Below are 27,950 nucleotides of genomic sequence, written 5' to 3' on the forward strand. Positions count from 1 at the left end.
CCATGCATTAAAGCAGAAGAGAAAAGCAATTGCCTTTATCTAGCGTCAGATTTACAGCAGTGACCTAACATACATATCACATTATGTATTTGTGCTCTGGAAGATGAATGTACAGTATCATTTCTAAGGTCTACATCCTAGGCATTTGGTGAAGTCTAAATGCCCGCTTTTCCAACCTAAGAACCATGACGGTAGCGTAGGAAATAGGATCAGATTGGAAAGTAATCTGGTAACATGAATGTATTCCTGGTATTCTGTTTGACCTTTAGCAGTTCATTCCCCATGCTTTCTTTTGTTGTTGTTTGTTGGTTGGTTGTGTTTATTTGTTGGTTTGTTTGTTTTTTTCCTGTCTACTTATGATGTGGATTATCAGAAACAAAATATGATTTTGTATATAGAATACATATAAAATAATTTACATTTGGATAAAAACCAAAACATCCATATAATATTGTTTTGTATTTAGGCCTTTATAAATGAGATATGCATTTCATGGTAATCTCTATGTCATACAATCTAGTGCAGCATAAGCATGCTCAGGCTACTCTTAAATTAAGTAGTTCATAAATTGGACATAATCTGTATGTTAGCATAGAGTTTTAAGTAGCTTAAATTGACTCAGAAAGCAAATAAAGAGAATTATGCATGCGTTCCCTCTTAAAAACCACTTCTGTGGCATAATTGTTTAACTTTAAACACCATTCTGTTATTAATGTCTACCTTTATGTAAGTAACAGTAGTTTCCCTAGTATTGTAAGAAATATTCCCCTTATTACCCATCACTAATCTTGCCAAATCATAAAAACTTTGCTCTGCTTATAAGACAACTCTTCCAAAATTTCATTTTTGGAGTCAAAATCCTGCATACCAAAATGTCTGCCTTATATGCTTGCTACTCCACTTCAACCAGACTTATCAGTTATTTTTAAAGGTGAGGGCACGAACAACAGCCAGCTCACAGTGATGGACTCCAGTTCAAGGAGTGAAAAGATTGTTAGCTTCTAAACTGAAGAAGGGTCCTGAGACTGAAATTGCATAGACAACTCCATTAAGATCAGTTTGTGCATGCTCAATGGGGGAGAGTTGGGACTAAAGAGCCATCTACAGTGAGAGGAAACAACCTTTGTCTGTGAAGAACAAGGAATGGCTGCAGAGGCTGCATTGCCTGAGCTTGCTGATGTGGGAGACAAGTATAACCAGGGGACTGAAGGGAGCTGGGGCAGAAAAGACCCAGGCTGCTGTACAGCAAGGTTTGAGACCAGATAGTCAAAGAGACAGTGTCAGGAAGGAGAATGACAAAGAAAAATAAAACGTTTGGTAAGAAGGAATAAACCATGGGGAGAGTAGGAATGAGGAATATGGATGGAGAGCAGTGGTGCTTTGGAAGTGATTGTAGAAATAGTGGCTGTAAGTAGCAGAGAACTGAGACCATGAAAGGACCCAGAGCAAGAAGATGTCTGGGAAAAAGGCCAGGCAAAGAGACAAGGTCTGGATGAGGAAAGACTATGAGGATTTCCAGTGAAAGCTGGACTGAGATGAGGGGTCAAAGAAGAGCAGAATAGGTAAAAGGGGCAATAGGTTGTGCCAATGAAGACTATTGAGGAAAGGGCAAGAACATTTTTCTGCTGGAGACCGCACAAAATTTCAGAATTTCTACAGAACCCTGAAGTCACGATCTGACTTTTCTACTCCTGCCAACACATGTCTATGTAATATTTTGGGGCAAAACCAGTATATCTTCTTGTTACTCCTATCTATTTTGTTGCAAATTATGCACTGTGCACCATGACAACAAATATTGCATGAAATCCAGTGGTAGAGAATTACAGGGTAAATAATAACATGGCCTGAATAATGACCCTCAGATCTTATTTTTGTTTAGATCAATAAAACTGGAACTTTTCCCTGCAGTTATGTAGAAGGAACAGTCTAGTGGACTTTGCCAAGTACCTGACACAGTAAGCATGACACAAAAAGGTTTAAGAAAAACTAGCAATATATTACTCAAACACATGAGGAGCAGAAAGCCTGGCAGAGTCTGTATGGCTGCTTGATGGTTAAAGAGAGCATGTAAGAAAACAAGAAATAAAGGAAAGGCAGAAAATAAAGTGCTAGGAGAGAAGGCAGATTTGTTTATATGTGTTCACTGTGAGAGAAACTACAGAGGCACCTAAGCCTTAGGTTTTATTTCAGGATACTTCAGTCTGAAACAGAAGTGCCAGTCAAAGAGGTCATGGAACAATTAGGTAATTGAAGTGTAGCATCAAGATCAAAGTGTATTTCACCCAGCCTCTACCAGCTTGCTCTATTCTTGTATTTTTTCTAGATGTTAAATAGTTGGTTTAAGATTTAGTTGCGGATATCAGGGTTATTTTCTCTCAATTTATTCACCTATACTAAAGTTAAATGTGTGGTCTGATGTATCCTTTCTTTTATGTTTTGTCTCTGTTAAAAGTTATAGAGGCAAGAAGTCTGGGCTCAGACTTAACAGTTTTATCTTGTTTAATTGCCTCTTTTGGTGTAACCATCTGTGTCCAAGGTTTGTCATGTTCTCTGTTGTTTTTCTCCAGGGAATATGAGACAGTGTCTTCTATCGAGCAAAAAACAAGTCAGAAATAACTCTTGATATTCCCTTATCATTGTGTTTGGCCAGTGGTTTCTTAATAATTCCTATCATGCCTAGGTCCTTGAGTGTTTGTAAATAATTTTATCTTCATTTTATTTGATCAAAACGTCCTATAAAAATGTTCTTCCTTCTCTTTTGTCACTTTTGGTGTCCATAATTTTATCACTGACATTTCTGATGCACATATACCATACCTATAGCAAACTCATATTTTCCTTGATCTTGTAGATGTTAATTGGCATTCCATGTTTGTGAAATTATTTTTTTTAAGCAACACAAATAACTGTGCATTACTGTGTGCTTTGCTTAATAATTCACAAAATCATGTCTTTTTAGAAGTCTTAACCAACAATAATACTAACTTAACTGGTAATGACTTTTTCATTCTTTATAACAAATGATTAGTAATTTAATGTGATACAGTTCTTAAAGAAGAATAGAAAGAAAAAAAGAAAGCCTTCATTTGATTCTGAAATGTATGTTTTCTATACCATAATGACATGGCCACCGGAAATTGTGATAAGACATTGCAAAATTAGAGTAGAATCCTGACAATCATGTCTGAATATTTGTTTACTTAATCTACATATATTAATAAATTATTGCTTAAAAATATTGAAATAATTTTCTTAATGTTTTCTATTAAAAGTCTGTTATAATTGCAGAACTCAAAAATATCATTTTGTGATTTAATGAGGATTTTTTTTAAGTGCAGAAGAGGGAAACCTTGTATTTCTTCATTATAACACAATAAATATTTGTTAAATGATATTCATTCATACATGACACCCTTCCGCTCCTTTCTTTATTTTGTGTATATACATTTTCTAAAATATCACTGCTCTTTTAAATGAAGAATTGAAGCATGCAGCTGAATATGTTTTTCAAATCTTTTTAACTGCAGTCATTTGTGTTTCAGAGTGTTTCAGTAATGCCTGGTATTTAACTTGGTCCCTATTATAACTAGAGAAGGGTTTTTGCCATCATTAGCATACTTCCTGGGATTCAGGAGATAAGGAATTGATTTCTAGCTCCAACACTGATTCCCTAAAACATCTTGCAGAAGGCTTGTTACTGCTTTGCATGTCTGTGTTCCTCTTCTGTAACGTGAGGATGGTGAGCCTGTTGTCATTGCCTCCACACCTGCTTTGCGTGCTTTGACTGCCGTGCCTTTTGAGGGAAGGGCTTGTTTTACTGAATACATTGCACAAAACTATGGTTTGGTTGTTCTAGTGAGACTGCTGTTTTACCCAACTGTTATGAATCTAATATTCTCCCATCTTGTACTCTGTCTCCACGCACCCTTTTCCTAGACTTTTTTCTAGATTATCAGCAACATATTAGAAACATTTTATTTCCTTTTCATACTGCGAATCTTCTTTAGTAAAGTAATGTCTCTTCCCTCATTTCAGCTGCTGCATGTGACTTTGAAAAAGATAGCTGTGGTTGGATTGAAACTGCAGGTGCAGATGGATTTGACTGGGTGAGAAGTTCCAGTAGTGCTCTTGTCCCTGATTTTCAGAAGCAAGCTCCTCTGTGGGATCACACCTACAACACCTCTGAAGGTAAGACAAGCCAGGTTTAGAAACAAAGAAGTGGCATAGATACACCTGTTCTTTAATCAGTTTTAAAATGGAGGCCGTGAAGGCTTTAAATACCTTTAAAAACTTACTTTCTTCAGCCTGAAAAATTGTGTTCTCTTTTATTTCGACAGGTCATTTTATGTTCATTCTGGAAAACAGCAGCAGCATTTCACAAGTAGCTGGGCTAGGAAGCCCGAAGTTCAGGCAAGCTGGATCAAATTGCACATTGTCCTTTTGGTATGAAATAATTTACATTTAAAATTCATGGATCATCTCACATTGCTTCTCTTGGACTGAAATTTAGATTATAGTTTGCAATAGACACACCTGCTTCTTCAGTGTTTATTTTTTTTTATTCTTTAATCATATAGTCTTCATTGTGAACAAAGTGCAGAAATAAGCTGAAGCACTTGGAGAACATGGGATGACTTTGTTGCCAGGTTTTGATCATAATTATTTTAAAGGATTGTGTCTGCATATATGTAGACAAATACCACAATCATTTTGCTAAAATTTCTAGTTTGGTTAAATAAATTTGAAAATGTTATAGATTTTGCCCAAGAACAATAATCCATCCAAAAATCCAGTAGCTGATTGAGTCACTTATCCAAAATTAGATCATATCATCTTTATGTAAAAGTTCCAGTGAAAGAACAGGAGCTTTGCTTCCAAGCTTTTTTTTCACATACATAGCAAAACCCTTTCAGTTATTGTCTTGTCTCAGTCTCTGTGCAGTCTTGTCAAAGAGGGAGAGAAAAAGTAAGAGGTGATAATCCATCCACTAAGATCAAAAGTGGTGCTACTGTTAAAATAAAAGCCTGACTTTGATATTATTAAGTGCAGTTTTTAGTGCACGTGAAATGCACTTGCCATAGGAAGAGGGTAATACTTTTTTATTAAAGACTCAAGACTCAAACTTGGAGTATAGCTCTGGAAATTACAGCTTGTTGGTTCTCTTCCTGGTTCTCTTCCCAATTTTGTTGTATGACTGTCACCCATGTATATATGACTTTTAAATGCTTTGAGATCCTCCAAGAATGCTGTAAAAATGCATCATGTTAGGAATAACCAACATCGATAGAACTTGTGCTTTTTCATTCAGTAAGTGTTCTGGTTTTCCATCTTGAAACTTTGCAATTTTGTATTGAATTAAATTTATAAAAAAATGTACTATACATCTGAGTTAGTGGTGTTCATTGCTTAATGTAAAAGCAGATGTGTCTCTTAAGTTGTGAGTTAAATTTAAATGAATCATTTCATGGAGCTATGATAGAAAATATATTGGTCATTATACTTGATGTGATCCATTCTCATCATTTGCACCCTTAACTGGTTTGTTATGATTTTAGGTATTACAATTACGGACAGTCAGTTGGAGCAGCAGAGATGCATTTGACTGTGGATGGGCTGGAAGATCCTACTGTCCTTTGGAGGGCATATTACAACGAGGGAAATCAGTGGTTGAAGGCAGTCATTCAGCTTGGACGCCTTCCACATCCTTTCCAATTATCACTTGTTAAAATCAGTCTGGGTTTTTATGATGGTATCTCAGCAATTGATGATATTATGTTTGAAAACTGTGCTCTTCCACCTCCAGCATTAAGTTGTGAAGGTCCTAATCATTTCTGGTGCAGAGACACAAAAGCTTGTATTAACAGTTTACTGGTCTGTGATCTTGTGGATGATTGTGGGGATGGATCGGATGAAGAGAACTGTAGTAAGTATTTTCCATTATTACTTACTTTACATAAAACAAAAATTTACTTGCCAAATTCATCCTTAGAGTAAAGAAGCACATTACTGTTACAGCCTATCAATGTCACAGCCGCTGATTTTTTAACTGAATATAGTTACTGATGAAACAAACTGAAAATTTTTAATCTAAATGCATATGATAAGTTACAGCTGCGGGTAAACGTAATGCAACCTCCTTTATTAAAATAAGTTGTGTTTCTTTAACTTTTTAAAAACACACACATGCATTATGAGTTTATTTTAGAAGACAGAATTCTCATTTTGCCAGTTGATTTGGGTTAACATGCTGTCTTTGATTGCACTGATGGAAGTACAGTGGAGGATGTATATGGACTGAGAGGAGTGTATGTCCTATCTCTTTTTGTGACCTACAAGTCTTTCTACCTCAAAAACATTAAAATATCTGTACTAGAAGATACTAATCATTCTGGGCATGATTGCCCCTTTCAAATAGAGATCTTATAAGAGCTGAGGAAAGCTATGAGTTGGTCATATTTTAGAGATTCACCTTGCAGTGCCAAAGAGTTCCATTGATGATTTTGTCCTCGAAGCATGCATTCATCAATTTTAAGAACTCTAAGAACATTCATATGAAATAAAATTAACTAGCAGTTGCTTTACCATATCCTGAGGTAACTAAATTATGCAAATCACAATGAGTTTGAGAAACAGCGGACATCTTCCATGCTTGAGGAGATACAAGCCTGCAATGGCATTTACTGAATATCAACTTAAAACTGATCTGAATTTAAAAGAAAGTAAGGCTTTCCAGCCTATCTCAGTTTTCACACTTGTAAAACGTCTGTCTTCTTTATAACCCATTTCAAAGTCTATAGTAAGAAGGTGCTATATGACTTGCAGTTTAAAACTTCACAAAAAATAACAGCTTAATTAAAAAAAAAAAAAGTGGCTAGTATATATTTTGTCTGGTGTCAAATAATAAAGTGCAGTTCTGTTATAAATGCCTGTCTTTAATTTAGCTTTGATAAAGTGATCAAAATACTATTAATGAGGATAAAAAAGATCTAAAACACAACACAATTTTAGAACTATTTCTGTCATGCAAAAACATATTAGGTCACTTACTACACATATATACAAGATTATATCCTGTTGTGTATTTCGTGCAATTATCTTCAGTTTTAAATCCTTTACTCAGTCAAATTTCAGTTTAAGAACTTTGCATGCTTAAATTATAAATATACATAAATTTAGTGATATAAATAATTAAATGTTATTCACAGTTCTGTTTATTCAATAAATTATTCATTTACCATTTACCAGATATATATTGAAAGAGGAGGTAATTAAGTGAAGGATTTATTGTTTTGTTTTTGTCCAGTGTACTTTCATTCTTCAGAGGTGAATCTGTACAAGGAGACAATGATTTTTTTCATTGTGTTAGACATTTAATGAAAGTATGTTGAAGCCCAGTCACCTTTTGATGCTGCTTTCACTTTTTCACTTAATAGTCTGTTCTGTTTACATTCCAGACCCTGAGCTACAATGTAACTTTGAAAATGGGCTGTGCAATTGGGAGCAGGATGTTGAGGATGACTTAGACTGGATCAGGATAGAGGGTCCAACCCCCACGGTTAATACCGGCCCATTGAAGGATCACACCACAGGCACAGCCAGGGGACACTACCTCTACGTAGAATCCTCCAAGCCACACCAATTCCAAGATAAAGCAATTTTGCTTAGTCCTATTTTCAACCCTCCTGGCAATGAAACCTGCATTTTCAACTTTCATTATCATATGTTTGGAAAGCAAGTTTACAAGCTGTCAGTCTTGCAGAGAACTGTGAGTAACATAAAGGGATGGCTGTTGTGGTACAAATTTGGAAATCAAGGAAACAGATGGATCAGACAGACACTTTACATCAGAAGCTCTAAACCATTTCAGGTATGATCCTTCTAGTCTAGTGCTTATTTGTTGTCTTATAAAACACTTCAAGTATATAAATGACTATGCAGTTTCTAAGCTATTTGTAACTGTCTGATCAAATTGATTTCAAAATGCATTTGGAAGTTGTGGTCGGGTTTTTTTTGTGTGGTTTTATTGTTGGTGATTTGGTTTTGTTGTGTTTGTTTTTTTTGTGTGTGGAAATGTGTCTGAAGTATTTATTTTTTGTGAAATCTACTTTTCCTTCTAAAACGCATGATTATAATGTTTTGAATAGGAACATAAGGTATTTAAAGTAGATGCTATTTTTGTTTTTCAAGCTTTATAAAGTTAACGGTTCAGTGTTTCCACACCACATACAGTCTTGTGGTCATTTCTGTGCTTAAAAGGAAATGTTTAGATTCACTTGAGAATGTGCTTCACACCCCCCACCTTGAAAGTCTGAAAAATAAGGTAAAACTTTTTTCCAATATTCTTATCAAAATACATGTCTTGACATCCTAATCTCCTTCTCTGTCTCTAGCCAGAGCATCTTATCAGCTGTTTAGGTTTTTCAGAGGTTCCAGTGAATAGAAAACTTTAGACTCCAAGAGCAAAGGTGGCCTAAGTCTTTTTAACAGAGACCTTCAGCTGGTACCCCCTCTTCCTCTTCTCTCCCTGTTTAAGTCTGTTATTTGTTTACCACTTTCAAAGAAATAATCACTATGAAAAATAAACACCTCAAATTCACATTTTCAGTTTATTTACTAGCATGGGAACCCAACTTTGAGAGCATATAAACAATTGTGCATATACACAAAGAGGTGTTCTCAGCCAAAAATTTAAAGCCATACAGAAAGATACTTAAGGACATCTGGAAAGCCAGATTCTCTTTTTAAAGTCTAGAACTCTAGAGATATGAAACTGTAGGACCTTTAATTGAATGCGCTGGCAGAAACCCAAGGGGTTCAGTCCATGAAGTCTTCTTTTGCTCACACCACCTCCCACTACATGTCAGAATCTTAAATTTCTTAGAAAACTACTGTTGTAGCTGCCATCAAACTGTCTGAAGTCTGTTACTGTTCCATTAGATGTTTTACATCAGAGTGTTAGATGTGACATCAGAGAGCAGAACAGGAATAGCTGGATGTAACTTTTTTAAATTACAGGAATGCAGTTTTCTGAGACAAAATTAGGGATATCTCTCAAATAATGATGACAAGCTGACAAAAATTTTATGGCTTTAGTGGTCTAGAGTTTCCCTTTGAATTCAGAACTGGTGTGAAACAAAAATCTGCAAAGGATTTAATAATCTGTAAGAAATTATACTTGTTTGTTTTTGTAAAAAGTTCAGGTTAAGGCTATATTAATTTTCAAAATATATGTTTTTACTATATGTGACACTTGTTTCAAAAGGAAAAATAATAGGCTGTTAAATGTACTTTTCTCTTTAGTTGATCTAAATTTATTTTAATCTCCCTGAGAAGTTTACTTATACATCTTTTCCTTAAAAATACATTTGAAAAGGTAGTAATATAACAATGTGTCCATGGTGGCCTACTTACTTTGATGATGAATAGTGTTTGTTTTTATCTTCCTTGAACAACCGTAATACCTGAAATAGGTTCTACTTAGAAGAAAGTGCAAAAATTTTATTTTCACAACTTAGATAAATATAGCTGTCTTAGCTTGCTCTATTCATTCAAATTTCTGCAGATACAGAAAAAGGAAATGGTGATATTATGTGAACAACGGTAAAGTTCTGTATCTCAATCCTTTTGGGCAATGTAGGCTCCTTTTAGTCATGATCTAAATCCCATATCTGCCATGTCCATCATACAACATCTAGGGCAACTTTGCTATATTCCAAACAACATTATTAAAAAAAAAAAAATACCTTCACCCCAAGTCAGTTAACTTTTTTGCCCATCTGCAATATGTATATGTATCTCCGTAAACAAAAATGGTAATAGATCTTTGATACTCCAAAGCATGAGTAATATATAAAGGAGTCTGATATTCTGTTATGATTTTATAATGATCAGTCTAGATTTTTTAAGTTTGCTGTTATGAAACTTCAAAATGCAAATACACCGTTTAAGTAGATGAAGAATTGTTAATGTTATCTTGAGCATAATTACTAAAAAAATAATATTTTGAGTATCATATATAAACCCTTACATGTTCCTTCAACTATAAACTTGCTCTCTTTAAGTGTGAAAAACAGGGACCAAAATCAGGGGAAAATAAATGATGAAAAATTATTTAAAAATACTAGCTTATGGAAGTTTATGTGCATAATAAAATTGCAATGAAGTAGCCATAAAATGTATTTGGTATTTTCCTATTTTACAAGTGGTTAAGAAAAGCAAACAACCAAATCACTGTAATAATTTTATCAATTAGTTATTAGCTTAGAAAGTCATAGAATATTGACTGAAAATTAGAATGTTGTATTTGCTGTGAATATAGAATAGCCCTATGTTCTACAAACACAAGCCAACTTTCTTTCTCCTGATACTGTTTTTTCGTATCTGTTGTACTATTTCTATGTTCTTCTCAGTGTAGAATTCATTTCTCTTGTATTTTAAGTATCCGATTCTGAAACATGTATACCTGAATATATTGATAATGTTTCAAATTAGATTTCTCAAGCTCCTGAGCAGCATTTTAAACCAGGTATAATGGTCCTGAATATGATCAAACAGAGGAAGGTAAACAGCTGACGCACAAGCGGATCCCTTTCTCTTTGATGTGTACATTGTTATTTGTACCTTTGACACTCTAATAGGCTGTTTTCAGATTTTCGTGGTTGCACCATGTGTTGCTCATGATTTAAAACAAGACATCTTTGTATATTCAAAAGCTTTTTTCAGTTTGAGGAAAAAATACTTTCTGTCCTGAAGTGGACCTCTGTTTTGTTAAAGTAAAATGTGATGTGTATCTTTGCATTCTTTTTTGTTCTGAATAGCTCAGTCTCTTACTTAGGCTGAGCTATCAAAGCATAAGCACTGACCAGTCCTATTTCAAACATTCTCACATAAAGGACTTCGATGTTGGTGTGTTACTGTGGCCTGCCAATGTATATAAAAATAATTAAGGGTTTTGTAAAAACCTTTTGCCTCATGTGGTGTTACATAGTATGATGTGAGATGTCTTGCAGCATCCACAAGGTAGAAATGTTCAATATGACTGTAGTGACAGCTTACTTTTTGTTGTTATTGTAATAAACTCTAGAACCCCTAAGGATTCCCACATGCCATCTCTGTTTTAAGTTCCTCAGCTCAGAGCATCTGATGTTGTAGCCCCCCAATGCTGAACCAGGAGATATTCCCTGTTAGAATCACTGAGCATCATTTTTAGATCAGGCAGCAGGAAACATCTTTGAGAATTGCTAGGTTCCCCTTACCATTGCAGACATGAAGAAATGAAAGCCAGCCTTCAGGAAAGGAAGGAAACTTTTGTTTTACTTTGCTACAGCAGGATATTCACCAAGTGAAGCACTACAACAATAATCGGTCCCAACTTAGACCAACAGCCACCTTGGGAGTTTTACCCCTAACAGCTCTTTGTTGTCTGTTGAAGAGGAAGTTTTGGGTCGCTTCAAAAGAAACCCTTAATAAAATTAATATGTTTCACAGTACTTTGGATGAAAGAGAAAATTAATTCTGAAATTATTTTCTAAGTTAGTCACAGCACTAATAATGTATTATTTGTGATCCGTGACAATATCATCAAAGATATCAGTTGTATGTCTGTTCAAAAGGGAAGGGTGAAGTGCTAATTACAATTAGGTCCAACTCATCAGTTCTCAGATATACTTCCTGAATGGTGCTCACTCGAGAAGTGATTCATTTTTAGCAGCAGAATTTGTCTAGAGACAGAAGGATCTAAAGGAAGTATTCTTCATTTCTGAGACACTAGATTAAAGTCATTGTCTTGTCTTTTAATACATTTATTTAAATCTTCATTTTTCATCATTACATTTCTGTATGGAGATATAAGGCATACTGTACCTTTTCTTACAAAGATTTTCAAATTCAAAGGCAAATTAGCTCACTTGAAACACAATTTGTTTTAAGTTACTCTTATCTTTTAGCCATACTTGTGGAGGCACATAGTTACACTTGTATTTTCAACCTTGATTATAGGATTGTATTAGATTTTCCTTAATTGTACCCAGCTACTTCATGTATAATGGTTTTGGCATGCCCTTGACATAAAATCGGTTTGGTGTCTGTGTTTTTCTAGTGTAGTGTAAACATACATATTTAGTTTACATAGTAAACATACATTGTGTAGTAATCATACATTATTTGCATCCAGGCTTTTACTATTCATCTAAAAAGAGAGACAAGCGAGGCTAAGAGATAGTCATTCTTCTTTGGAGGTTTTGATGATCTGCTTTACAATAAGTGAAACAGGATCACTAAGCTCACTCTTCAGTCATTTCTGCAGTTCTAGCTATTTCCTGCAATTACTTTTCTGAGAAGAGTGCAGATTGTTCAATACCGCGTGCCCCCGCTTCCTCTAGCCCCAGCCATTTATGTAATGAAAAACTCAAGGTTCTAGTGGCAAATGAGCTCTTTGGTATAATTCTACTTTGGAAACTACTTTTAATGTAGATTTGAGTTCTGTTTCAAACAAAAAGCCTGTACTATGGCAAATTGTGAGGTTTCAGAATTTAATGTTTTTATTTCATGCATCTCTAGTGGTGATATTTATATTTCATACATTAATAGTATAGCCAGATTTGTTATAGTAGACTAAATACCCTTTGTATCAATTTAAGAAAAGATAATGACTTGCTAGGCTTCCTCATCAGCTATAATGTCTTCGAAGTAAGCAAGTTTAAAATTTAATTTCCTACGTAACAGGCATCAGAACTATAGAAATTACAGGTTCTAGGTCTCATATCACATTTCACAGCATCTTTGAGGGAAATATTCGTTGGGGTTCGTAATGTAAACACTTTTGCATCGATTGTCTTAGAATGTGTGAGTTTTTCAGTCTTCTCTAATTGTTAACTGATAAGCATCAGGTTGAAACTCTGGGCTTACACTGGTGTACTCCAGAAAATGCAGCTGAGCAAACTTAGCTATATTCTACTTCTTGCATGTGGCTTGGCTGGAAGAGTGTGCATACTTTTTTGTTTTACCAAAGAGACGTATTATTTCCTAGTGTGAAAAACAATGTGAGGAGACCATGTTTCAGTCTATTACAGTTGCATATCAGCACATGTAGCGAGGACTTATCCTTACCATTTGCATTGTTGTTAGAAGGAAACTGGTTCTGAAGAGTTTGTACTTTTTCTTCTATATATCCTAAGAGAACAAGTGAAAGTAACTGTGTATTTGCCCTTATGTTAGGAACATTAAGCTTAAAAAAAATGGAAGTAGAAATGTTTGACCCTTTCTGGAATACTTGGGTAAAAAGTGTTCCTCTTAGAAAGAGAAATGGTTGATATGTGACAGAGAAACATAAAATCAACAGTGTCATGGAGAAGCATTGTAGAGAATGATTAATGATCTCTCTGAATACAGAGAATGAGAGGTACTCTGTGAAATTATCAGGCAACATGATCAAAACAAAAGGAAATGCTATTTTAGGATGGCCTGTTGTGCAATTCATTGCTGAGGGATGTTTTAGGTACAAGGAAGTATGAATGGGATCAACAAATAACTTGGCAAATTATTGAAAGCGAAGTCTGTTAAGGGTTATTAGCATAACAATGAAGCTATAATCTCCCACCTGTGATATACTGCCAAGAGTCTGGGAGCTCCCACTGCATGCCTGTTTCGTTGTCACCGGTGATGTGGCAGCAGGCTACTGGGACACACACGGGGCAGTGAGCTGGACAACTGACCTGATCTCTGGTACAGCTGTCCTCATGCTGTGAGGCATCGTGCTGCAGAAAAGCTCTCAGTCTATCGGAAGGCTCACCATGTTTGATATTCTAACTAAGATTTCAGATTTTCTGCAGTCGTTTTCACCCTTATTGAATCAGGTTTATTGTTGTCAAGTGTTGTTAGCCTTTTGCCTTGATTTGATTGTTCACTTGGCTACTTGTTCAGGACCTAATTTTCAATGCGTGCTGACATACCAGTAAGAGTTCGTTAGTGTTTAGTTGGTCAGATACACAGCTTTCATTAAAATCTGGTGTTGAAGCAGCTCCAAATTTATTGAAAACTTCTCTAAGATATTTATAATACCTCTAATACCCACTTGTGATTATTTTTCTGTTATTGCTTTTGATCCATTCTCTAGTAGCAATTTTCACACAAAAATTTAGTCATCATGGATTTCCACTCTAGCAACAGCTTCAATTTCAACTTTCAATTTGTCATTCCTGATTTCCCTTCTACTCTTCTTACTCTTCTCATTTGTACATTCTCTAATAATCTGCTGAGACTAGTATTTCCTTTTTCTTTTTTTTTTTTTTTTTTTCCATGTACAGGTTAGCACATGCTTCTGTGGCTTCTTATTCCTTCAATTCTACTCCAAATATATGGATATCCAGCCATATTTGCTTCAGCTTGGTAGGTCTCTTTCTGGGCATTAAGTATTTTTCTTCATCTCTGATCTGTGTATTGTCTTCTTTCATCCCTGGTACGTGTTTGTATGTTACTCTGTTTTTCAGATTGAAATTGTGCTATTGGTTTCCTATCTGTTTATAGTCATAGTTCTCGGTTTTATTTTCACTGTGGCAATGTAAAGCCTATGGTTGCTGGCTGACCTGTACAGTTTGGTATGCAGTTGCCTCTGGAGCAATTGTTTATTAAATGGCTAATAGAGTAACAGTGCCAGGGAACTGCTACCTACATTTTTTAATCCTTCACTGATCATAGAATCACAGAATGGTTTGGATTGGAAAAGATGTTCAAGGATCATCCAGTCCAATCCCACCAACACAGGCAGGGATGTCTTGCACTAGACCAGATTGCTGAAAGCCCTGTCCAACCTGGCCTTGCATATGTTCAATGAAGGAGCATCGACAACTTCTCTGAGCAAGCTGTTCCAGTGTCTCACCACGACCATCATAAAATATATCTTCCTCATATCAAATCTATCCTCTTTCAATTTAAAACCATTGCCCCTTGTTCTGTCACCACAGGCCTTGGAAAAAAGTCTCTTTCCATTCTTTCTTCTAAGCCCTCTTACTGAAAGCCTGCAATAAGGTCTCCCCAGAGCCTTCTCATCTCTAGGCTGAACAACACGAACTCTTTCAGCCTCTCCTCACACGAGAGGTGTTCCAGCCCTCTGAACGTTTTTGTGGTCCTACTCTGGACCCACTCCATGTCTTTCTTGTGCTGGGAGCCCCAGAACTGGATGTGAGACTCCAAGTGGGGGTCTCATGAGAGCAGAGTAGAGGGGGAGAATCACCTCCTTTGACCTACTACCAATACTTTTTAATGTAGCCCAGGCTAAAGCCTGCATATCTTCGTAGGCTAGACTAAAAAAAAATAAAAATTAATGCCCCCCCAAACCAAAAGCATTGCCATGTTACTGATACTTACCTCTCAGGTCTTCTTAGAATGTGTCTTGCCAAGGTATGATGTGCAGAGATGGTTTCAGGGTGTCTAGGAGCCATGCAAGAGGATGCTAATATCAGGGTTGGGACACTTGTGGGAAAGAGTGAAAAACAACCATTAGCATTTGTGGTTGGTAGTGAACTTTGTGTTGATAGTGAAGGCTATTCAGTACCTACAGTGAAATACAGTGAACTTAGGTATTGTAAATGTGTGTGGTGCAATATAGTCCGTTTGAAAAACAAAAACCAGTATGTTTTTTTTAAAAAGTCATTTCTAAACATCAGCACTGCCATTTTTGACAAGTGGATTTCAGAGCATAGAAAACTGTGAAAACAAGAAAACCACATAAGAAGTGAGGAAAACATATTGTCCATTGTGCAAACCTTCAGGCATAATTTCATGAGTTTAGTTCTTTTATTTGGGAAAGAAATTGCTTTTTTGTTGAGTGCAATTACAATACTTAATATTATGAAGCTATAACCCATTCTGTGGCAACAGAAGTAATTAATTCTTTGCGTTATTGTTTTATTGGTATGCAGTAGAAGACTTGTCATGATGTCACCAAGTCACAACATGTGCACAAAGGGGATCGAGAATAAAAATATCTAAGCTGTCTTAACAATTTTTTTTTTTACTCAGAATTGTATTTAGGCACTGACTATATACTACTTCCACGATAATTCTTCTATCGTTAATATTGGAGAGTGAAAACAGGATCTTTTCTTTTAAGTTTTCTGGCCTTAATACAGCAAAGTACTGACTCCCAGAATATGTAAACAGTTGCGTGTCAGAAATCTGACCAACATCAGTCCAGAGTGTAAAACAGGGCAGAAATGTGATTCTTCCCTGCACTTCAGAGAAAGGCTTGGAAAAACATCATAAATCAGCATGAAGGTTCACAAGCTTATAGTGCTTTACTAGCTATAACTATGTTTTTTCAGCATCTCGTAAAACCAAGCACTGTAAAAAATCAAATATTTGACATAAGTTTTTTTTATGTTTGATGTGTACATTCTTAAGATCATTGGTAAGAATTCATTTGGACACCTGTGTGAAGGGACTTTTGAAGTCTTAAGACATTAACTTCTAATACGTTTTTGATGGACACAAAAGGAAGAGGCTGATGGGCTTTGAAGATGGGCAGCGGAATCTCAAGCTTTTCTGCGTGTGTCGTTAAAATGTTGTGGTGACATAATGCCCGTAATCTTTCCTGAAGCAGATGGGCTGTCTCCACTTGTGCTTGCTTTTGGAGGCAGAAGAGTTTCATGCTATGTGTAGTAGCCCTGTTTGGCTTAGTCATTCCCTCCATAAGGGCGAAAGTTGGAACATTCTGTGACACCTCTTCTGCCAGCGCACCTCAGTTGTTTTTTTGTTGGTTAGTTGTTTGGTTTTTTTGTTTGTTTTGGTGGGGTTTGTTTGTTTGTGTGGGTTTTTTCTTGTGTGTGTGTTTCTGGGGTGTTTTTTGTGTGCGTGTGGTTTTGTTGGCTAGTTGGTTTTGTGTTTTTCTAGTTTGTGTGTTTGGGGTTATTTTGGCTGTTGTTGTGGTTTTGTTTGTTTGTTTGTTTGTTTTTCCCCCAAGAGGAACCATGGTGTGATAGGTACAGAAGAACAGTCCAGTGCCAGATAGTCAGATGCAACTACTGGATGCCTAGATGGGAGATTTTTGAAGTGGTCTTGGGTTCCACAGTGCCTACTCCTTTAACGGCATCTGGGGAAGCAGAGAAACAAAACCAGGAAGGAAAAAATAACCATGCTTGGACTCACTTATTTGACATAACTAGTAACACAAGAAGTCAAAATTAAATCTGAATTTCTCAGATGATTTTTAAATCACAATTTCTCTGAAAAAATAGATTTGCTTGGTAAATATAACAGTTTTCCTTTTTTGTGTACTTCTGGAGATATCATTATAGGAATATGTTCATGTGTTCTTGAAAAAAATCATCCCCCAGGGAAGACTTATGGTGACATGACTGCTGGATGAAGGTATCTTGATAAAAATAAGTTTTGAAGCAAGGAATTTTGATATAGATCTCACACAAGTTGTGTTTCTGTGGCTTGTCCTTTATCTGATTACCAAAGTTCCATTATCTTATAAGAAATTGGTTACTTTTCTTGATGAAAAGTTATGAGACGTTTTCTTTTACTTATACATAGCATTAAAATATAGGAGTAATTTACTTCAGAGATATGCAATGACGTGTATGACTTTCAATCCTGCATTTACTTTCACTAACTTATGATGAAAGTTTCTGATGACAAAATGTTCTGTCAGTTATTCATAGTATTAACCCCTTGTGTGGTTGTTCTTTCTTCTTCTGATCAATTCACATGGCTTCATGCCAGAAATAATCATAGCAAACCTAATAAAAATTAGCATACTCTAACTGCTAATAATATAATTAAGTGATAGAGTAGACACTTCCTGTGACAAACCTGGGATATTTTTTAACTGTATTACTATGTAAATACAATAAAACTAATATCACTTTTTCCTAAACATTCATAAATCTTCAGAATTTTTAATACCTCACAGTTTTTGGAATTCAATTCTAGCTTAAACTACGCTTGTATGAAAATTAAGATTTCATTTTACTAATGTTCAGTGGGAATTGGCTAGTGAAAGAAATGAGCATTACTGTTAAAATTGAACATTTGTATAGAATAGTATTACTCGTAATTGCTCTATTAATACTTCTTGTAATGTTCCTTCACCCTTTGAAAACCTTTTTTGTTCAAAATCTTAAGGAATCAATCCTTTTCTGTATACAGAATGTCGTTCTAATACATTCTGCTTTTCATGGAGTTTTTTTTCCTCCCTTTTTATGTAGCACACCTTTTGCTACATTTATAGATTTCATTCAGACTGGATCTCTAGAGTTCTGAAAACTGGAGAAATTGGGAACTATTTATCCTCATTCAAATAATAAATGAGATGTGAAATGAGCTCCATGGTAGATGAGTTCCCTGGAGGTTATTTAATAACAGCTTATGAAGTTTGCAGAATTTCAGCTGGCAAATTAATTTAAGTGGTCAATGTTTAACCACAGCTGCAGAGAGACTAAGTTTTACACTGCAGCACTAACTCATAAATTGGCCCTAATTTCAGTTTTAAGTCTATCTGAACATTTGCCTCCATCTTTGTTAAATTTTCTGTGTTAATTACTGCATTCATGCTATATGCTGATGTGTCAGACTCCTGATGCAAGTACATAAAGAAATTTACAAAAAGAATTGTTGTGGAGATCTTAAGTAATACAATGATAATCATCATAATAACAATATAAAGAGTTATTCTGAATTGAATTACTCCTGCAGATTAGTACTGATAACTGCAGCATTGCCCCCATTTAAACCTAAATTGGAAACAAGAGACAGATGTAATATTGTAAAGAATACTTGTGCATATTCTGAGGGAAAAGTAAGAATCTCATACTGAGATGAGAGCAGTAATAAACAATGTTGTAATTTACTCTTCTCATTCACATTAGATACATTTTATGCTAAAATAATCCATCTTCAGCATCTACATAGTAAGGGACATATATCCGTCTTCTTTTAGTATACTCATTTATTTTGTCTAATGGACATAAATGAAGTGTAATAATTTTTATTTATTCTGGTGATGTCAGCATCAGTAACAAATCTCCTGTTCGCATGCAACTTCAGAATAGCAGAAACATGTTTGTTACTGTTCAGACTTTAAGACTGATATTGCCCTCTTACAGTGTTAAGGCTATTCCTTGCAGCTTTTAAATAATTTTCTTTTTCTTCACGTTAATAAATTTAAAGTGAAGTGTGACTCAAAAATCTCTGCATGCATACATACCAGGTGAGCAACAGTTCTTAGCATGTAGATTAACTCTTTTATTTCCCTCAAGTTACTGACAAGTGCTCCTTTCTGAAACTGGAAATCTTTTAGAGGACTTCATTTACTATAGGAAAAAAGAAATACTAAAATATAAAATCACAGAATCGACAGGGTTGGAAAAGATCTCTGAGATCATCAAGTCCAACCTTTGGTCCAACTCCAGTCCATTTACCAGATCATGGCACTAAGTGCCATGGAAAGCCTTAATTAAGAGTGAAATCAGCAACCTACTTGAAGTGCATGTACACTAAGGCACACAGTATGGGCAACAAACAAGAGGAGCTGGAAGCCATCGTGCAGCAGGAAAGCTAAAATGTAAAATGGAAGCATATATTTTTGAAATGACATTTGATGTGAAGATGTTTCCAAAATATCAATGACAATTGATAAAAATAATTGAGACACTTATCTACACAGAAGTGTTTTGAATCTTTGAGTTTGGAGCAGTGCTCCATTACCTGTTTAAAATAAGTTTACTTTGCAAATAAAATTGCAAGTAAGTAAATTACAACAAAAATCTTTGAACTAACAGTACTGTGAAGCAGTATGGCAGTAATTTTGATGCTCTTTATACTTACTTCCTTTGTAGGAATTGTCTATTGAACTGAGGAAGAAATAGTGAAAAATGTATTTGAATTTTTATGAGGCATTCCAGAATAATCTGGAAGCTTGAAAGTGTGTGTGTAAGATGTGGCATAAATATATATATATAAAAAAAAAGAGGACAAATAAATAACTTTAACATTTGAAGTCCAGTAGAGCAGAAAAACCCCCCATATTTATCTTTTGTTTAAATGTATGGTTTGATGAGCCCTTATTTTTTTGTTAATAGAATTTATAAATTAGTCGAATTAAGGGGCTTACTAAATCATTCCCTAATCACCTGCTTGGATTTTTACAATTCAGCAACTGTCAGAACAAAAGTCATCCAGAGAGTATTTCACAAAGATTAACCTCTCCCATTCCTTGGGACAGTAACCAGACCATAAGCATATACAGCATTGGCAACTGTAAAGAAATATTAGAATATTTTTCTTCATAAGGCTCCATAGCACATCTCTAACCTGCTTAATTGTTTTCATCACCATGGGATTTTTATAAGAGTATATAATTTATTCACATGAAAGTTATTATAATTAATCATAATTATACAGTCATGCAATAAGTATCAAAGGAGCTAATCATTATATGCCACTTATGATAATGTCTTGCCATCATTTTATATCACAACGATGTTTCAGTGGTTTTACACAATTGTGAAGCCAACCAGTCTGTTATGGTTCACTGTGATTAATGTGACCAGCAGTGAAAACTGATCATAATTAGTTTCTTTTGTAATGTATCACTAAATAAAATATATCCCCTAGAACAATTTTAATCTTATTTTAAGCATGAAATGTGGTAAATTATTCCTCTATCAACTGATATGAAATATTTAATGAGAAGTGGAATACTACTGTACACTGAAAAATGTTTTCATAATTCTTGTTTCCCTAGATTTTGGTGGAAGGTACCGTAGGAGATGGTTTCACTGGAGATATCGGACTTGATGACTTGTCTTTTCTAGGTTGTACTCTATACAATGGTAAGAACAGATTCAAAGTGATCACCTCCTAGCTGTGAGTTGACTCTTTGCTGTCATTTGTAAATATTGTTACTGGAAAAGCAAAAAACAGATTTAAAAAAATACTCAAGCACTATGGTAGACAGAGCTGAATAGGCTGTTCTGTACATTTTTAAAATGTTTTTAGTATTGAGAGCAATTTTTTGGGACAGTCTGGGGTCCTTCTGCCTCTATTTTACTTCCTCCATGCATAAAAAAAGAAAAACAACCAAAAAAAAGTCAGAGACTGTACAAATAGTCTGCAAAACCGTTAATAGCTACAGCATATTCCACCATTTTTAACACAAGATGGATCACAGAAAAAAAAGTGGGGTTCCCATGTCCCTGCACCCTAGAATTAAGCACTAACTGTCCTGTTGCTCTGATTCCACCTCAAATGACCAGATACTGACTGAAGAGACGTGGGCTTGACAGCTTGGTGGTAAAGTCCTACATATGAAATATTAAAAACATCAAAACTTGACCATACCGCTTTGACGCATCTTCTGAATGTCCTAACCAAAGGCTATTCAGTGATGCTTGCTCTGGAAAAAAATTGTATTTCATAAATTATAGAAAATGAATCATTTCAAAACAGCAAGGAGCTGATTCTCCTTTCTTTTCAGGTGTTACGAAGTTTATGGTATTTCAAAATATCTCCTCCTATTCCAGCAGATTGGGAGCAGAGACTTATTTTTTTAAATTTCTGACCAATAAGGTCCTTGCTATTATTTGAGTTGTAGATATATTTGTTATATTATGCAATTATTCCTTCAAAAGATTCCTTCCACTGGGTCTTTTGTTTTGTGTTTTAGGACATTATGGGAATGTCATTCATTTGATTAGAGTACAATGCACTTAATGTCATAGATGTGATTTGTATCTTATGAAATAGAAATGGTTCCTGCTTATGGGGAATTTATTGTCAGTCTTAGTGCTCCAGGCCTCAGCGAGGAAAAAAAATACCTTGCTGTCCCAGACACATTTTATATAAAAAGTCTTAACATGTACTTCTTAATTAACTCCAGTGTATTTCTCAGGTGCGTTCTGCACTACAGCTAATAATTTCACTAACAGTTAAATTTAAAGAAGGAATTATATAACAAAAATTCATTTTATGGACAGTAATAGCAAAAGTTTTCAAGAAATGAGAGTAAGCCTGAAGAAAGGTGCATAGTAAAGAATAGGAGGAAAGGCAAAGACAATTGATTTGAAAGAAGGAGTAATGAGTTTGAATGAAACATAGAAGAAGTGGTGGAACAAGATTATGACTACAGAATAATTTTTCTAATGAGAAAAAAACGTTTTTTTTCAGTGGTGAAATTACAAGGTAAGAAGGTTACATGGTAATTTCCACAGTCACTTGCAGTAATTGATGTCTTGAAAAAAAAGCCATTATCATCAAAATAATCTGTTAGCTTTGGTTCACAGGGAAATTAAGTTTCTGTGATTGTTCTGTCAGTCTCTGTGGCTTCAGTTTTTTGAAATGACTCACTGACTTAATCCAACTTCAAAAGACAAGTAAAGGGGTAAATAAATTCCTGCAAGTGTCAAGGATTATATGAATGGTGGTTGGCCAGCATGACCAACCTAGTGCTTTCCACTGCAGAAATGTTCAGTTCAGTTCCTGCTGCGCAGCAATTAAGTCATTCAACATGGACACCCAGGTATGTTTCCAGTAAAGCTATACCCTTGATGAGGGGTGGGAGAAGCAAAGGCAGGAATCATTGCAAAACTAGAATGCCTTGGTCTCATCACTCAGCGTTTTGTTAATTTGTTTTCCAAAGGAAACTTGCCAACAATCTCTACAACTACTTCAGGAACTTCAATTCCTGCCACCCTCCCTGTGAACAACTGCACAGAGAAGGAATTTGTCTGTAGAACATCTGGCCATTGCGTCCAGATGACCCAGAAGTGTGATTTTAGACCTGACTGCTCTGATCAGTCTGATGAATCAGCTTGTGGTGAGTGTACTAAATTTTTTACTTTGCTACCTTGTTAGTTCGCAACTGTTGAATACATTGCTTTAGCTTCTCTGTATTTACCTTTGCGATTTGGTATTAACACCTAAATGCTATTTTAATGTGATTTTCCCCAGAAAAAATAATAACTTAATAACATTTTGCTCTTAGTGTGGGACTCTGAGACATTACGCACTTCTGCCTCTTAATGGGATGATTCAGACTTGACATTTGAATTCAACTTGCTAATGAAATGGGCAACCAGGGGGAAGGAATCCTCAGTGCCTCAATGATTGGTAGCTATACATGACAATTTTTTAACTGAGCAGAATTTTCCAAATTAAATGACCTATGACATATTTAAATTTTTCAAATGTTCGCCAGTTGAGACCGGAAGAGAGAATAACTTTACAGTCTTTTGTTTGGCTGCACATTGGGGAGACTTGGGCCCACTTTTTACCTACTTCAAGGAATATGTTTTTCTTTTTTATACAAAGTATTTTCAGCAGCAGCAGTGATTGGGAAATTCAGCCTAATCCACACAGAAGTGAGTTTTAGCCTGTAAATTCCTAAAGCTCTGATAGTCAGATGGGAACACTGGAACTTGGACAATGGACAGGGTCACCACATTTTGTCCATAGAGGTCTAAGACATTTGTTGCTTGCTTCTGAGTTACAGCAGTTCACTCTGTAGCATTTCAGAAGAAACTGTCAATGATTTTGTTTTGCCTTAAAGCACAATATTTGAAAATACTGCTGTATGGAAGCTGACTAATGAGGCAGACAGATATCTAGAGACAGTGACCTCAGCAGCCTTTACAAGCTAAATTATTCTCACTGAAGATCAAAACTCTGCATTCATTACACTTTGTGTAGGGAGCTCAATGATCTCTCTCAGGGCTGAGGGCTCAATGAGGAACACTAACATTAGACTCCCTCTGTCTATTCCTTATGTGGGAATAACTGTCAGAAATGAATCTGATATACAACTATCATTGGGTAATTTCCTATAGTGTGAAAAAACCACAAGCATTGAAATTCTACACTGAAAAACAAATGCAGAGCCTTTTGGATAGAATGTTGTTGTTGGTTATTTTTTTTTTTCTCTCAGAAATTTACACTGTCTTACAAACCATCCTTTCTTTCTGAGTGAGATAAATACTGTGGATGATACACCTTTATATATTTGCTCTGTCTGAAGCCTCCCATCACTACAGTAATGATGTCAATTTATCACTTGAATGACAATGCCAGAATGGGAGTTAAGCATGTCCAGATTGAGGGTAGAAATATGTTCTCAGGAAGGTGTTATCTTTCTCAGAGGCGCTTGAAATATGTTTATAAACATTTAAAAAAATGGAAATAAACACTTAATACTACACCACTTATCGTTCTTGGGAAGCACCACAAATCTCTATATGGGTTATTCGTGACATCACATTGTCTGTGATTGGCATTTTATTGGACATATAAAAAACTATAAATCATAACTTACTCTCTCCTTAGTACAACATTTTTAGCCTCCAAGGAAGGAAGCATCAGCCACATTCCCCTAAAGCATTGTGATTTCTTGATATAGAAGTTACCTCAGCTATGCTAACATCTGAGTTTCATGTGTTAAAATAAATTCTCATTTCCCTGCACAATTCTCAGAGAAGTCAGTTAAACTTCAGTATACTCATCCGTTTCAAAGTTCTGGAGAGTGACAAGACTCACCTTGGATGACCTAGACAAAGTTTCTGCAAAATATTCAGGAAGGTGTACTGGAGAACGAATATTCCTAACAGAAATGGAAAATAAGTGGGTTTCTTTCCCCTACATATTCTTACTGGAGGATGCATTGTGATGGAGGGGTGGTAGTGAGCTCATTTTTCTTATCCAGTTCCTCAGAAATCAAAAACTGAGGCACAGGCAGCTGTATGTTTATTGAGTAAGATAACAATTCAGTATTTGACACCAATACCAAATAGCTACATTATGATGTGACTTTCAGGTATTGTGGGGACTGCTTGAAATATTGATGTGGTCTTTTAGAGTTTTGGTTGTGGACTTTGAACACAATGTGCAATAGCTTGTTAATATCAGTCTACAGGACTGAAGAAAGAACCACAAAGCAGCTGTCACAATTGTAGCTGATTTATTTTATATGCATTTCAGTGTATATCACTCAACAGATCATTAGAATGGCCTGAAAGCTGGTCAGAACACATATGAAGATAAATACTGAGGTGCAAAAGAATTGGTATATTCCCAAAATTATAATCTGCTTAATAGAAAAGAACATAGAAAATATAATTGATATTTTATCTATAGAGGAAAAACTATGCATGTTAGCACTGTATCAGTATTCATGAATACTATAAATAGACTCCTTTTTGTTTCCATGATGTTTACTTTATCATAACATCAATTATTGATTTCCAATTTTTATATAAACACGAAGTATTCACTGTCCATCTCTAAAGTTACGGAAGTCTGTGACTTTGAAGATACAAACCACTGTGGATGGTATCAACCGACCTTGAGACAGATGTCAAGAAATGATTCCATCCATACCACAAACATATTCAAGTGGGAACTTGGAAGAGGGGCAAATCTCCACCCCGAGGAAGAAAAACACTGCCCGTTAATTGATCATACTACGTGAGTACAATTTTTCAGGTACTTGAGTTTTTGCTGGACTGCATTAGTTTAGCCATATATGCATTGTCAGGAAGGAAAACTTCTCAGTTCACAATATTGAAGTCAATTGAGAAATCAACCCTCCTTGTAGCACCTCAAACTGCCAGCCCACCAGATGGATGCAGGCTATTTGCAGCATCCAGTGGACATGATGCTCCATCTGGTCTATGTAGTGGTTGTGGCACAAGCAAGATGACCACTGGAGTGTCAAAAATATGTTTTGGTTGCTGCTATTTCCACTCCATAATCTCTCCCCACTATTGTACATTTTCACCCTACTTTTATACTTCTTTTCAACCTGACTTCTCCTTTGTCTGAAAGGTGTCTTTGCAGTTCATTGGTACTGTTTAATTTAATTGATAGTGGTCATCATCTTGATCAGTTTTGGGTAAATACCTTCTTAGATGGTCCTATTCACACAGTGTACACATCCTTTTCTACCTTACTAGCTATTGTTGTCCAGGCAAGGCTGCCCAAGGGTGGGCAGTACAAGTTCCTTTGGCAGATATTTCTTCTCATGAAGTCTTGTGAATTCTGCTGACATTTAACATCAACAATAATAATATAATAATAAACTAATGCAGTTCAAAATCTCTCTAGATAGAGTTAAATTCAGTTTATTTAATATTTTACCATTTTCTGATAAATGATATCACTTTATAATAAAATGAAAAATATTTCTATTCTCTCAGTGAAATTTCTAAACTAATTTTGGATTCTAGGTAGATTGTTTATGATGATTATCAGCTTCTCCCAAAGACATTCCTTTGATTTGTCTCAAAGAGCAAAAGCTTAACTTTTTTCCCATGGAGATTTGGGTTTACCCAGATGTATTTGGTTATGTATTTTGGTTTGTATTAAATACAATTAATTTTCAATGTCACATAACTTCAGTTCATCTCATGAGGAAATTTCTGCGCAACATCATTCTTCTGAACAGAAAAATACTTGCCTAGTTCTAGTGACAGGCATGTTTGCTTTCTGTGACTGTAGTCCACAGAGTGCAAAAATGGACTTTAAATTAAAAACACTCTAACAGAATGTTTGCTACATTGCTGCTAGTTTCAAATGAGATTTATATTGCATCTACTGAGCCTGAGATTATTTCTATCACTATTAAAAAATCATCTACCATACATTAGTTTCACTGTGTATTTCATTAAAATCACTGTATATTTTTACCAAAAAAAAACCAAACTCAAACAAACAACTGAAAAACAACAACATCAAATGAACAACCCTCAAGATAAAAAAAAAGTCAATGATACAACAAAAACCACAGTGCTACTTCATTGTTTCCAGGTCTCTACATGATGTATAAATGGGGTGTATTCCATAAAAAAAGAGCAACTATTTATGATAAATTGGCTGTAAAATCTTTCATTGACTGCTATTTAATTGTTTCATATTAGCCAATACCAGCACTGTATGTGTACTTAGTAAACCCTCTCATAGCATTTCCACTGTAAATTTGCATGTGCACAGTGATACGTGAAATTTCATTACTGTTTTTCAAAATATTTTCAGGGTTTAATGCAACTAACAGTATAGTGAAAAAGACTGATGAAAAGAGAAAGCAAATGATCCACAGAGATTGCAGTTTTCAGGCAACACTGAAATGTATTGCTGTTGTGGTGTTCCACATGAGATGTAATTTGGTTGTACTGTTTCCCCATTCCCGTTTTTTTTGTTTTTTTTTTTTTTTTTTGGCCTATAGAAAAGAAAGGAAGTGTGATGCTTCTAAGCTACAGCAGGAGATGCAGAGTAGAGCTTTTGTTGAATTAAAACCCTGTAATGTTTTGTTCTATTTTCTCATCCAAATTCCCCAAATTTCCATGGAGTTAGATGAGAGAAGCTGTAATACTGTAATCTTGTGTGTTTGCTTATTAAAATAAAACACACAGGACTATTTATAAACATGATTAGATTCATCCTGACGCAAGAGCTGGTGACAGTGCAGTTTACAATGAGACCTTTCAGCAGAAATACCTGTGAATAGTTGGAGATTCAAACCATCTGCTTCCACAGAATGTGTTTGGGCCAGCCACATATAGGTTGATGAATTGTAAGGTGGAGATGTGAGTCTTTTGAGCTGTAATTACATTAATTTAGTGAAAGCAATGACTTCAGAAATGGAGGATGGAACAGCTGGCATGTGCGTAGATAAGCCTGAGGCTGGAGGAATAGAAGCTGTTATGGGAGTCTGCTATGGCAGCCTGACAGTCCTTGGCTGGAGAAAGGCTGGCACAGGTTTTGCAAAGAACTAGGTGACTTTGGCATTTTGCACTGAAAAGACCATTAAGCATATATGAACATGGACCTTTTATGGCATGTTTCTACACTTAACAAATGGGAATTCTATATTGCAGTTGGTTTCTAAATGCTATCATAGTGAAAGTATCAATTTGTGTAGGCTTAAACAAATATATAGAATAGATACCAGCAAAAGGATA

General features: G+C 35.4%; 1 protein-coding gene across 1 annotated transcript in view; it reads left to right on the plus strand.

Moving 5' to 3' along the window:
• Nucleotides 1-27,950, plus strand: part of MALRD1 (MAM and LDL receptor class A domain containing 1) — a gene marked incomplete at both ends in the record, with an annotated part of 293,532 nt that overhangs the window by 97,325 nt on the left and 168,257 nt on the right. The window contains 7 exons of the mRNA XM_082044615.1: nucleotides 4,039-4,191; nucleotides 4,341-4,446; nucleotides 5,559-5,926; nucleotides 7,458-7,870; nucleotides 20,750-20,837; nucleotides 22,643-22,819; nucleotides 25,281-25,458. Coding sequence (XP_081900741.1) covers nucleotides 4,039-4,191; nucleotides 4,341-4,446; nucleotides 5,559-5,926; nucleotides 7,458-7,870; nucleotides 20,750-20,837; nucleotides 22,643-22,819; nucleotides 25,281-25,458 — 1,483 coding nt within the window. The remainder of the gene's footprint in view (nucleotides 1-4,038; nucleotides 4,192-4,340; nucleotides 4,447-5,558; nucleotides 5,927-7,457; nucleotides 7,871-20,749; nucleotides 20,838-22,642; nucleotides 22,820-25,280; nucleotides 25,459-27,950) is intronic.

The sequence above is a fragment of the Streptopelia decaocto genome (genome assembly GCF_964273445.1).
Source record: "Streptopelia decaocto genome assembly, chromosome: 2".
In the NCBI taxonomy this organism is placed as follows: domain Eukaryota; kingdom Metazoa; phylum Chordata; class Aves; order Columbiformes; family Columbidae; genus Streptopelia; species Streptopelia decaocto.